The 12,391-nt window shown below is 50.1% G+C and overlaps 6 protein-coding genes across 6 annotated transcripts; 1 reads left to right on the top strand and 5 right to left on the bottom strand.

Annotated features, from left to right (window-relative positions):
* Positions 1–3,395: 3,395 nt before the first annotated feature.
* On the bottom strand, positions 3,396–4,137 carry ALTATR162_LOCUS8882 (uncharacterized protein; the record flags this gene model as incomplete). Its single annotated transcript, XM_043316515.1, has 2 exons — positions 3,396–3,810; positions 3,869–4,137. 2 exons carry the CDS (start codon positions 4,135–4,137, stop codon positions 3,396–3,398), a joined length of 684 nt encoding a protein of 227 aa, XP_043172450.1.
* A 1,434-nt stretch (positions 4,138–5,571) lies between these two features.
* On the bottom strand, positions 5,572–6,063 carry ALTATR162_LOCUS8881 (uncharacterized protein; the record flags this gene model as incomplete). Its single annotated transcript, XM_043316514.1, has 4 exons — positions 5,572–5,574; positions 5,628–5,783; positions 5,836–5,945; positions 6,000–6,063. 4 exons carry the CDS (start codon positions 6,061–6,063, stop codon positions 5,572–5,574), a joined length of 333 nt encoding a protein of 110 aa, XP_043172449.1.
* A 960-nt stretch (positions 6,064–7,023) lies between these two features.
* Positions 7,024–7,845, bottom strand: ALTATR162_LOCUS8880 (uncharacterized protein; the record flags this gene model as incomplete). Its single annotated transcript, XM_043316513.1, has 1 exon — positions 7,024–7,845. The coding sequence occupies one exon, from the start codon at positions 7,843–7,845 to the stop codon at positions 7,024–7,026; it is 822 nt and encodes a 273-aa protein (XP_043172448.1).
* A 438-nt stretch (positions 7,846–8,283) lies between these two features.
* On the bottom strand, positions 8,284–9,177 carry ALTATR162_LOCUS8879 (uncharacterized protein; the record flags this gene model as incomplete). The annotated part of the gene is made up of 1 exon (XM_043316512.1): positions 8,284–9,177. One exon carries the CDS (start codon positions 9,175–9,177, stop codon positions 8,284–8,286), a length of 894 nt encoding a protein of 297 aa, XP_043172447.1.
* Positions 9,178–9,439: 262 nt separating this feature from the next.
* Positions 9,440–11,253, bottom strand: ALTATR162_LOCUS8878 (uncharacterized protein; the record flags this gene model as incomplete). The annotated part of the gene is made up of 2 exons (XM_043316511.1): positions 9,440–10,968; positions 11,031–11,253. The coding sequence occupies 2 exons, from the start codon at positions 11,251–11,253 to the stop codon at positions 9,440–9,442; spliced, it is 1,752 nt and encodes a 583-aa protein (XP_043172446.1).
* A 536-nt stretch (positions 11,254–11,789) lies between these two features.
* ALTATR162_LOCUS8877 (uncharacterized protein) lies at positions 11,790–12,289 on the top strand (the record flags this gene model as incomplete). Its single annotated transcript, XM_043316510.1, has 3 exons — positions 11,790–11,882; positions 11,950–12,056; positions 12,112–12,289. 3 exons carry the CDS (start codon positions 11,790–11,792, stop codon positions 12,287–12,289), a joined length of 378 nt encoding a protein of 125 aa, XP_043172445.1.
* Between the last annotated feature and the right edge of the window lie 102 nt (positions 12,290–12,391).

Genomic DNA, 12,391 nt, shown 5'->3' with positions numbered 1-12,391 from the left:
CGAATGGCTGCAACAGATATTTCTGCCTGAGACGGCTCCATTAGACGATCGTTGGAGGATGCTAATTCTGGACGGCCACGGCAGCCACATTGATCTGGAATTCCTGTGGACCTGCAAGCAGAATAAAGTTCAGCTTCTGTTTCTACCTGCTCACTCATCTTATGTATTACAGCCACTAGATCTCTTAGTTTTCTTAGTAGTGAAGAGATTCTACCGAAACCAGATCTAGGAACTATCGCATCTAGATGACGCAGCGCCTGTTAAAAAAGAACGCTTTATTACAGCCTACTATAACGCTAGAGAGGCTGCGATTACTGAGAGAGTAGTACGAGCTGGATGGGCCACTGCAGGCATCTGTCCATTGAACATTGAGCGGGTAGTTAACTCCTCACAGGTAGCTCAAAGGCCTGTTACGCCACCACGTCAGAATCAAGCTCAACCTGCTGAGAGCTATCTATCTACCCCCCGTGGACCTCGTGATCTTTTTATAGCTCAGCGAGAGCTGCACAGGAACGAGAGCGTTAGCCGCAAGACTCACCAGCTTATTCAAAAAGCAGGCAAAGCTATTGCAGTAGCAAATACTCGCGCAGCACAGCTAGAAGCAGAGAACAAAAGACTATATAGTCAACTTGAGGCTCTTAAGCCTCAGCAGCCACGAAAGAAAGTTCATGTAAATTCAAATTAACGCTTTGCAGATATAGAAACAATTATGGTAGCAGTGCAGGCGTCTGCTCTTTTAGAGTTACAAAACAATAGTAACGCTGCAGAAAAAGCAGCAGAGAGAGCAGCAGCTGAATCAGCAGCTCAAACTCTTCAGTCTATGTGTACAGAGTGGCAATTGTAACTAGGTTGAATTAATTACGTTGATTTTTGATGGGTGGCCGAGTTCTAGGCGGGTGGCCAGCTTCAGTGGGTGGCCAGCTTCGGTGACCGCTAGCTTATCTCAAATCCACCAGTAAGCTAGCTGACCGGGATGTTGATCACCCGGGGATGTTGATCACTCACAAATCTCAGCACTCCCACACGAAACACGTGTTATCTCTCCACATACTCAACCAAAATGGGCGACCGTGAAGCAGCTATACGAGCAGCTATCAGCGATATCGATGCCGGTGTTTTCCTAAGTCAGAGGGCAGCTGCAAAGGCGTACAACATCCCGCAATCCACAATCTCAACGCGCATACGCGGCAGACAAAGCAACCAAGCTAGCCACGTATACCAGCAGCGGTTGACTCCAGAGCAGGAGGACTTTCTCGTACAATAGATACTCGAAGAAAACGCACGAGCTTTTCCTCCCTCCCATGCACGCGCACGAGAAATAGCGAACCGAATCCTCCGGATGAATGGAGACCACAGACCCGTAGGCAAGCATTGGATGGCTGCCTTCCTTAAGCGTAACCCACGCGTCGCATCTGTTGTAGGTCGAAAGATTGAGGCAGCTCGAGCTGAGGGAGCAAACCCAGCACAGATACGCGCGTTCCTGGAGCTCTTTAAGAGGACTCGTACGAGGCTAGGCATAAGGGCTGAGGATATATGGAATATGGATGAGACTGGGAAGGCCTTAGGTGTATGTGCTAACACTAGAGTGCTCGCATCTAGTTAGAAGAAGAAGGCTTACTATCAGTCCCCAGAGAACCGCGAGTGGGCATTAATAATCGAGTGCGTGTCGGCTACGGGCAAGAAACTACCCTGTTCGGTTATATTTAAAGGAAAGCACCTACAGAGCTCTTAGTTTCCTACGATAATTCCTAAATAGCTATTTACAACCTCGGAGAATAGCTAGACATCGAATGAGATAGGAGTTAAGTGGTTGCAGCGTGTATATCTGCCCGAGACAGCTCTATTAGACGGTAGCTGGAGGATGCTAATCCTAGATAGCCACAGCAGCCACATCAGCCTAGATTTCCTATGGGCTTGCAAACAGAACAAAGTCCATCTTCTGTTTCTACCTCCTCATTCTTCTCATGTCCTACAGCCTCTAGACCTCTCAGTATTCTCACTCGTGAAGAGATTCTATCGGCAGCAAATCCAGGCTCTCTCGTACCTTGACGACGCAGCGCGTGTTAAAAAAGAGCGTTTTATTACAGCTTATTATCACGCACGAGAGCGAGCAATTACTAAGAGAGTTATACGAGCAGGATGGGCTACTGCGGGTATCTGGCCATTCAATGTTGACCGGGTAGTCAACTCATCTCAGGTAACCTAGAGGCCTGTCACGCCGCCACGTCAGAATCAGCCTCAACCTACTAAGAACTACTTCTCTACCTCTCACGGTCCTCGTGATATTTTTATAGCTCGAAGAGAGCTTCACAGGAACGAGAGTGTTGGGCGTAAGACTCATCAGCTCCTTGAAAAAGCAGGCAAGGCACTTAGTACAGCAAATATACGCGCAGCACAGCTTGAAACAGAGAATAAAAGACTCTATAGTTAACTTGAGGCTCTTAAGCCTCAACAGCCACGAAAGAAGGTTCGTGTTGACCTAAATCAACGCTTTGCAAATGTAGAGACAATTATGGTTGCCGTACAGGCGTCACAGCTTCTTGAGGCACAGCGCGATGTTAATGCTGAGGAAAAGGCTGCAGAAAATATAGCAGCTGAAACAGCAGCTCGAACGCTTCAGTCTATGTGTACAGAGTGGCAATTGTAGCTACGTTGAGAAAATAAACACGTGTTTTGTGTGGGAGTGCTGAGATTTGTGAGTGATCAACATCCCCGGGTGATCAACATCCCGGTCAGCTAGCTTATGCACACAGATCGTCGTGGAAAAGATTTTAGACTTCTATTTTTTTTGTGCATAGCAAAATCAGCCGTTGTACTATTGCACCTTTGTATTCCCAACCGAAGTTGTCATACTGGCATTTATGATGAGTGGTGGCGTGGCGAAGGCTATTCGTGTTCGTTAGCCGTTCCTCCCCTCGGTTCTCACTTCATGCAGGTTACCTTCGCGCACTTCTCTCTGCAAGGTATCCGCACATTACCCCCGTTCATCATGCCCACAGCAACTCCAGTCTACCTTCATGATCTAAGTTCGAAGCGCATGCACACATGCACACATCCCTCCGTGCTGGTAGCCACGAGCTAGACAACGAGTCCCGGTCGATGCACGTCGTATCCTTGCCGACTTTTAGCACGAAGGATCATAATGTGCAGCAGTAGCCCCGAATCTAGATTAGTCACCCGTTGCTTTTCTTCTGATGGCACTTCTGTTGAAAATGTACTTCGATTCGAGATGGAAGAGTTCGGTATATGTCAAGCAAAATCAGTGATAATAGTTTGCAATGCTGGCATGCTACAACGTAAGTGCATTCTCCTACACTACCTACGTGGGTGCTTTCATCTATACCAGGTACTTTCCATACACATTTGCATCCCAGCTAACTACCTCCACCAACCAACTAGCTTACCGTGATGCTACTACTTCCACTCGGCAGCAATGTTCCATTTGCAAATCCCTCCGTACAAAGAATCATATAGTCATGGCCACCCAACCTCATTCCGGCCTTGCTCCATGCATCGAAATGCTTCTGTGTAGTGATTGTTCCGCCAACCCTCTTCTCTGTCCTCACCGACCAGAATTGTGTGAAAGTGCGCGTACCTTCGATCGACGGCTTGTTCACCCGCTGACTAGTGTAGAGCTCATAGGTGCCTTCTTCAAAAGTGAAGTTACCTTTGCGCGTCCAAGGTTCACCAGGGGCAAGAACGTCGTAAGATTCGATGATGTAGTATTCGATGAGGGGGTTACGCGTCCAACCGTAAAGAGCGAGGTAGCCGGGCCCTTTGGCATCGTATGTACCGGAGTATTTCACGGTCCTATTGTCACCCATCAGTACACTTTTGGAATATACGATGTATGTTTTGCAGCTCTTACCTCGAACCGCCAGGCTTGAAGCCGGTACCAGCGACGAAGCCTCCACCAGGCTGGCCTGACCAATTGCACGTATACTTCCCACCGCCCTGCTGATTGCAACGGAAAGAGCCGCCTCCCTCGGACCAGAAAGAGTAGTAACCACCTTGACGGGCTTCGAGCTGTTTTCCCACGGTTTCATGGTTAATGAGCGAGGTGATGCCGCTAGGTACCGCAAGGGCGTTGTGAAGAGAAACTAGCACGGCGGCTGCGACAATAGTAAAGGACACCATGATGGCGACTTTGCAGTGAAAAATGCGTCACATCGATCACGGTGAGCAATGTAGTACTCGCAGCTATATATCGGTCTGACGGAGAGCGAATTGGGGGTCGTCATCATTATTCACGGAGCTTCGGAGGCAAGCGCGCGTGATCCTTCATTCCTGTTTCTCATTAACCATCGGTTCTCACGGAGATCGTCTTGTGGGGAGTCTGTTGGCAGCGACATCTGTCAAGGACTGATCCGCTACCACCAGCACCACACATGCTCTGCCAAGACTGGGGTGCGTCCTCGTCAATATGTTCGATACTGCTGCACCGGCTCTTCACTGCCGCGTAAGGATGTTGCCTCGTACATACCGCACGCACAGATTTCCGAATTGACAACAAAGACCGCTCGTCATTTGCCGGCGGCACTTGGTACGACAATGCCCATGATAGCCATATTAACGAACAGTTGCCACCAATTACGTGCTGTGCCAGCCTAATAGATATGTTGTTGTTAATCTACGCGAAGATGTGGGGTATAGCATATGACGGAAACGTATCAGGCAAGGCTTGTGAATTTCATGTATGTGGACAAACCCAATAGAGTCTGATGAAGTGCGTTGATGATCGTGGAGCGCTTGGTGGGAACGGCGAGAGAAGGAAAGAGCGCGACGCGCGCAATTGAGACGTGTAGGTGCAAGCTCGTCCAAGTTGAGATTAACGTATCGCTCTAGCTGCCTGTGGTACCCTCATCCGCGAACACGGCCCCTCTCCGCATCCGCAGAGTTCCAGAACAAGGGGTTTGCAACTGCTCGAACATCATCTTTCTAGAGTACCCATCGTATCTGAATAAGGTCAGGGCGCTACCAATGAGCTCTGGCTCAAGCCTCCATCTCATATCCAGGCAGATGATCGAGCCACCCATCCACCTCCTCGTCAACTGAGCTCTCAACCGCGCACGCATTCATCTCCTCCACAGTCTGCGTTTTTAGCACGCCTTGCATGCCCGGGCTTCCACAGTAATGAAACATGCAACTGTCGTTCATCACTCGCTGCAGGCTGTCTCCTTTCCATCCAAATACGTAGTCAGCATGAGTGCCATAGCCTCTGCTATCCGAGTAACTCCATACGAATGGCTGCGAACCATCGGTCGGCCACATGTCAGCGAAAGCAGTAGTGTTCCACATTGTTTCGTATGCTAGCTGAGGCATCTTGATGGGATGCGAGGCAGGACAAGGGCCCGCGGGGCGGAAACCACCCTGTGTGGTAGAGAACATGTGGGATTGGTGGTCAGGAGAGTCAAGGTCGACTCCGTTCCAACAAGAGGGAAAGTGACTAAACGAGAGAGATGCGATCAGTAGGTCTCATACGAGAAGGAAGTGGTCTCTCTTGGGAAGAGCTGCGCAACTTCCAAGCGCGTAGCAACTGTTTCCAAGAGCATGCTAAGATGTTAGGTAGACTTACTGTCAAGCGGTCAGTAAGACGATTGCAACATCTGTTTAGGACCAGCTCTTACCTGGATAGCCATAATACCGGCTGGGCATGGCTCCTTTGGGAAGTCGGGAGTCTCATAGCCCCTGGTGAGAATGGTTTGCAGGCATGTGTAAGCCAGACCTTTCTTGGTTCCATTGAGTGTCGTCGTCGACGGGTTGCCGACAGTCATGCGAAAGCCCTTGACCCAATTAACCATCTGTTCTAGTTACAGACCGGATTGCATCACCTACTGGCGGAAAGGCTCTCACAGGGTTACCGAGGTCGGAACTATTGAAGTCCTTTTGGGTATAGTATATCGTCATACCTCCCTTGATGTGGTCTGCGTTCTGACCTTCAAAGCCTAGAGAAATTAATGTCACGCTGCGTCTCGATATAGGCAAACGAGTGAGCGTACCCAGTTGAGCGTTCGGGTAGATGGGTACACGCTTATACGACCCGTTCTGATGTTTGAAGTACATCGCAGCAGTCCAGTAATTGGAAAAGTCTACAAGCAGAGTCAGACGCGATGACCAGACCGGCTTGAGGGATTTTCTCTCTGCCTTCAGTGTATGCGCACGTTGTGCAGCTTCCTTGGTCGCCAATATCGCCAGTCATCGTAGCATTAAAGGCATTGCCGCCTGAGGAGATATCAATGAGAGTACCAGAGATCCAACCATACGTCTAGCTTACCAACGATCTGGTGTACCTTCACAAGTATGTAAGCTTATGGAGATTTATGTTGTGATGATGATACTAACATGAGAGGAGGGAACACGGCCAGGCTCAACAAGCGGGTCCAGACGCTGGATAGAAACGCTGCTGCATCCAAACCGGATCGCTGCCTGTGCCAAGACAGCTTGAAGAAGGAGGAAATACGACTTCATAGTGTTATCAGGACTTGTTCGTTTGTGATGATGCAAAAACCTCAGTGTCAATATACCAAGACGACCATGGGCGGTTGGAGACTTTGGAGGAGCGCAGCCCACCATGAGACGCATTCCCCATTCTAGAGGAATGGTCGAGAACCATTCGCGTCAATGTATCCGACACGCATATGAAGATGATCCACACGCGACTGCCGGCTGGAAATGCCAAGTCGCTGATGTTGCTCTTCATATACGCCATCCAGCCGGGTAATGTAGATGTGGGGCGTGTTGACGGAATATTGCGGTGAACCCTTTAGACCCGCCAGGTAGGTCGCCGCGACTACGAGTGAATGGAACAGCATGTAGACATGACCTTGGAAGCAATTCGTAGGCTCAAGATGGTAGCACATGACGTATTAGAAAACAAAGAACCCCCGCTAGCGATAGTACAGGCCACACAGCCTCCAGTGCTGCCCCGGCAGTATCTCACTTTGTCTCTTCGCGACAGAGCCCCAACCATACTCTATCGTTATCAATCCTCGTGCCTACAGGGAAGAAGTCGTAGAGTGAAGTTCAAAACCACTTCTTCGCATCTTCCTCGCCTCGCTTCTCCCTCCACACTGGTCCATCATCCCCAAAGATCCACTTTCCTGCAATATCTTTCGATGTGAAGTAGTGAGGTTTAATGAGCGCCAAACTGAAAACATATGCGCCATACTTGATCACCGTGTTCCTGGTCGATGAACCGCGTTTTTGACACAATACGTGATAGCCTTCTGCACGCTGTACTAGCGGGAACTCGACAAGACTATCCGGCGGCCCGGGTAGGAAATCAGCGGTAGCAAAGGCATCATACTTTTGCTCAGGGCGGGCCAGTTCGGGACCTGAGTTGTGTCTGAAGGCGACCCGAATAGTTGATAAGTGCGGTGCTTTGCTTTTGATTACTCCGATGAGCCTCTCGATGCTAGCCCACATCTCAGCACCAGGTACATAGTCCCTGGATATTGTGTCGATATAAGTGAGAAAAATTGTTGTTTTCCTGAGGTGTTCGAAGGCACCGGTTACCCGTTTCGCGAAAGTGTCGACGTCAGCGTCCTTATCGCCGCCCACATTCACATATATAGAAGGACACACTTCAATCGTGGCCGAGAGATCCTGGATGGGCGCAGATTTGATATATTCGTCGCATAGGCGAGAGTGTGTGCGAATTACACTGCTGCAGGGTGCGTTGTGGAATCGCACAGCGATTTGATTGACGATGTGGCCCTGGGGATGATCTTGCCCTTTGCTCCAATCCCACCATAAACTAAACTCATGATGAAGGTATGCGTATATGTTATTCCGAAGTTCGCGTGGGATTGTGAGGAGATGTGGCGCTGGATTGTCTTCGGCCATTCTTCGAAAGTCAAAGTGGTTGAACAGGGCGCGACGAGACCCGTGATGAGCGACAACGTCGACAAAGAATCTGGAGAGTAAGCAAACGAGTTGGGAACGATAGTTGGAGGCAGATAAGGTTCGTGCGGTGCCCGCTGGGGCGTAAAGTAAGCCGCATCATGAGCCAATCGGAAAATATCTCTGGTTGCTTTTGTCGCACACAAACCGATGGAGGCAAAGCTGTGTGTACTATGAACTGAAGCTCCAGTGTACTTGCGAGAACAACCACGGTAGAATGTAGTTGCATTTCCTCTGGTAGTTGTGACGATCAGTTGTAAGGGTGAAAGGGGGCTACCAGGCCCTCGTGGAATTCAGGTCGTCGAATAGCTGGCGTGATCGAGTAGACATTCGGGTTATCCGAAGAAAAAAGAAATAATGGCTCTCAGTTCTGAATAGACTTTAGAACCAGGCTATAGCTTCTCTGTGACCGTGCTTTTCTCTCCATTCCTTCATTTCATGCTCAATAATCGAAGTCGGCAATGGTGTATTCCAATTACCGATCGTGTAAGGTTGCAGCTTGAAGTGATTAAGAACATCGGAAGGTTCCCAGAGGTGAAGGTCGTGATCTGTCCCGCTCCTAGTGTACAGATAGCAGCCATGCTTCACAAGGCCATGCTGAGGGCGAGGCTGACCTAGCCATGGCGATACTTGGTCCAGACGGTACCCCTCAGCTCGCTGCACAAGTTGCAATACTTCCAGGCAGGGTGGTGGTGAGTTCAGAAAATTAGCAGTCTCGAATTGTGGATAAGCATTGTTGTGATGTTGTAGTCGGGTAGAGGAGTGACATTGGATACCAATCCGCATGGTTGATAGAAGTGGACCTTCTTGTAGCAGCGCGGAGGCGAGGCGCTTTATGGTAATCCATAATATCTCCAGTTCGCTATAGCCACCACGAATACCCTGGCCGATGTCGGTAAGAATGGTGACATGTTTGACGAATCGGGCAAAGAGTGTATCCAAAGACAGCGTATGGACTGGGTGATGTATTGTAGGTGGTGAATCCGGTAGTGTACTGATAACGAAGCCTTTCTCAAGGGTCTCTTCATCGGAAATTGTCACAGAGACTCCATCTTTTTCGATGGCTTCAAGATACTCTTCTCGTAAGCGAGGATGAGCATGAAGTAAGCTGAGATTGGGCGCGTTATGGACATGGTACTGAACGCGATCTGGAGCGAACAACTTGGTACAACGCCAGCCAGGGTCTCCCCCAGCATCCAAATACGAGTAGATGAGATTTCGCAATTCGCGAGGGAGGGCAAGGAGAGGTGGAGGTGGGGACGCAGGGGCGGCCATGGTGAGGACGGAGCATGGATGATAGAAGATACAACAAGGCATTCGCAACTTAGGTAGCTTGCACTAACCGCATGTTGCACCAGAGCTAGTCCCGTCTAGCACGCGTCATAACATGTGACGGAAGACCGAATATAGACTTATGTAGGAACACCTGAGAACAGTATTTCAAAAGACTTCTGGTTGATGGTTAAATTATCCTTCTCTTGATGAAACGGTGTTGTATTGTGATTGGAGATATCGCACAATTACTATATATACATAACTATACACTTCCATTCGGTACCTGCACTGCACCATTCTCTTTCGTTCCCTCCAAAGCCTCACCCCAAATCTGCTTGACAAGCTGCTTCTTGTTGATCTTACCCATTGCGTTCCTCGGGATGGAGTCGACAACCTTCATCTCTTGCGGGATCTTGTAGTTTGCGAGAATCTCCTTAAGCGCCCGCCTCATATCTAATGCAGACCATGCTTTGCCTCCTTTTCCTGCGGTCTTGCCTTGTTCGGAAAGCACTACTACAGCAGCGACTTTCTGGCCCCAAGCTTCTGATGGTAGGCCGACAACGGCGACTTCGTCGACCTGCGGAAGCGAAAGCATCTCGCGTTCGATCTCAAGAGCGGAGACCTTCTCACCACCGGTTTTGATGATGTCTGCTGATTTACGCCCGTAGATAAAGTAGAGAGGTCCCTTAGCCCATGCTTGATCGCTCTTGCCTGCTCCGTCAACGTTCCTTCGAACAGCGACATCGCCAGTCTTGAACCATTTCCCCTGTCCGTCCGCGTCCTCTGTGAACTCTTTGAGAGTTGCTTCAGGGTTCTTCCAGTATTCTCTGAAGATGGTTGGACCACGCAGCTGTATCTCACCCTGGCGCTCGCGTCCTGTCGCAGGGTCGACTTCTTTGCCTACCTCTATGATTTCTCCATTCTCGGTATCTACCAAACGCGCTTGCACCGAAGGGAGCGGCCAGCCCACGGAGCCGTCTACGCGATCTGTGAAACGTAACCCACATGAAAGCGCCATGCCTACCTCGGTCATGCCATATCGCTCTAGCAGCACGTTGCCTCCACTAAGCTCCGTCCACGCTGACTTTACTGGTGTAGGAAGGGCAGCGGACCCCGAGATGTTTAGGCGCATATTGGATGGGTGAAGAGCGGTCTTGGTCGCGGCTTGGAGTTCAGGCGAGAGGGTAGGGTGAGATGCGAGCAGGCGTGTATATATAGTCGGGACGACAGTCAGGAAGGTGATGGGCTTCTTGACTGGGTCGGGGTTCGGTAGGAAAGGAGCCGCCAGGCGATCCCATACAGCCGTTGCGTTGAAGGGGAACTGGAACTCGATAGTGCTACCAGCAAAGAGAGGCGTAAGCAGCGCATTAATGGTGCCGTGGATATGGTGTAGGGGAAGTACGTGTAACAGCACGTCCTCTTTGCTGTAGTTCCAAGCTTCCAGCAGCGATCGCGACTGAGCCGTTAGTACGTCTTGGGGCAACAGAACGCCTTTTGGCCTATTTGTTGTGCCAGACGTATATAGCATCATGCCGCCCTTGTCGCTTGTGGGTTCCTCCAGCGTGACATAGTCATCCGTCTTGCCCATCATTATCTTCTCCTGCTTGTAGTTGATGGGCTTGGTTTTCATATTCTCTTTCAGCACATCGTCAGCTTGACTCTGGAACTTCTCAGACGAGAGAAGCATGAGAGATTCGCTCTGATCTATGATATATCGCAACTCGTGAGCTGGGAAGGTCGGCGATAGCGGTACGGCGATAGCGTGTGCGGCGAGGATGGACAGTAGGGTCACTAAGCACGCATTAGTTTCTGCTCTTCTTGGTCGTTGTATGCAAGGCCAGAGGAATGCGCACCTACATAGTCGTATCCGTTTTCCACCAGAAAGGATATCCGTTGGCCCTCTGCGCTCTGCCCACCGCAGTTCCGTTGCAGTTTATCCTTTGCAGCAGCGACATCGTTCACAAGCTCGCCGTACGTAAACGAGCGCCCCGACAGAGAGTGAACAACAGCCGTGCTTTGTCCATCATGTTTCTTGATGGCTTCGAAGATGGGTAGGCGGGGCAGTGTAGATGCCATTCTGACGGTATAGAAGGGAGCGTGTGCGAAAGACTGGCAGCAATGGCTGGTGTATGTCGACAAGGATATTTTGTGTCGTGCGAAGGTGCGAGTGAAAAGATTACGCGCCCACATGGCGGCAGGGAGGAGTCCCGGATCAGCGCAATTGATGCAGGTTTCGAGCCTGCCTTCGGAGTACGGCAAATCGGTGGGAGATATGCTGTGTTTAGAGCCGAGTCATGCTGATGATATTACTTGAGTCTCCGGCCCGGAGCACGAAAAACTATCATCTCAAGTATCGCTTAAAGGATTGTGCATGTTCTTGTAGAGGCCACCAGAGATCTGTAGACGGTCATATGGTCTTTGCATGGCTTCAATGGCTCATCTGACTGCGCTTCAAACTTTCGGAATCATGACGCGACACCTTCCGATTCCGCCTTGGCGCGTGCCTCGGCTTGAATTCTGGGGCCGACACATCCCATCATTTCCACCACTACGCTCCAGTATTCTCATTGGTCCTGCTTGACAGACCTACCGACTAGGAAACACATTCGTGGATGTTCCTTCGAAGTACCGGCCTCGCTGGAAGGCGTTTCATGTCAGCCATGGCTCAGTCCATGACTCCAATGGAAGATGCTCTGCGGACAAAGGTCAGTCACGCACTACACATAAGACGCATCAGTTGTGCATCTAGAAACATACCTAAACAACCAAAAGATTACAGAAGCTCTAAAGCCAACCTCACTCGAGATTTTCAATGATTCACACAAGCATGCGCATCACAAAGCCATGCAAGGAGTCACCAGTAGAGAGACACACTTCCGGTAATCAAAATCTCATTACTTCTCCTCCTAGAGTCTATAATTCTGACCATCGCAGTGTTTTCATCACATCACCAGCCTTCCAAGGCAAGATGCAACTCGCACGGCATCGCATGATCAACTCCTTGATGAAGGAAGAACTGGCCAAAGAAGGCGGTATCCACGCACTGCAACTCATTACCCGGACGCCTGAAGAAGAAGAGACTAGGAAACAAAAGGAGGCAGCCCAGGCATGAGTGCAGATGACTACAGATACCCAAAAACGCACGATGGAAGGGGTTGGCGAGAAGCGGCCGAGGCAGCTGCGTGGGTAGACGAGAATACGACGGCATGTTCTG

Source organism: Alternaria atra (assembly GCF_907166805.1).
Source record: "Alternaria atra isolate CS162 genome assembly, contig: 29, whole genome shotgun sequence".
In the NCBI taxonomy this organism is placed as follows: Eukaryota; Fungi; Ascomycota; class Dothideomycetes; order Pleosporales; family Pleosporaceae; genus Alternaria; species Alternaria atra.
The sequence above is the reverse complement of the archived record's forward strand: the minus strand, read 5'-3'. Positions and strand labels throughout refer to the sequence as shown.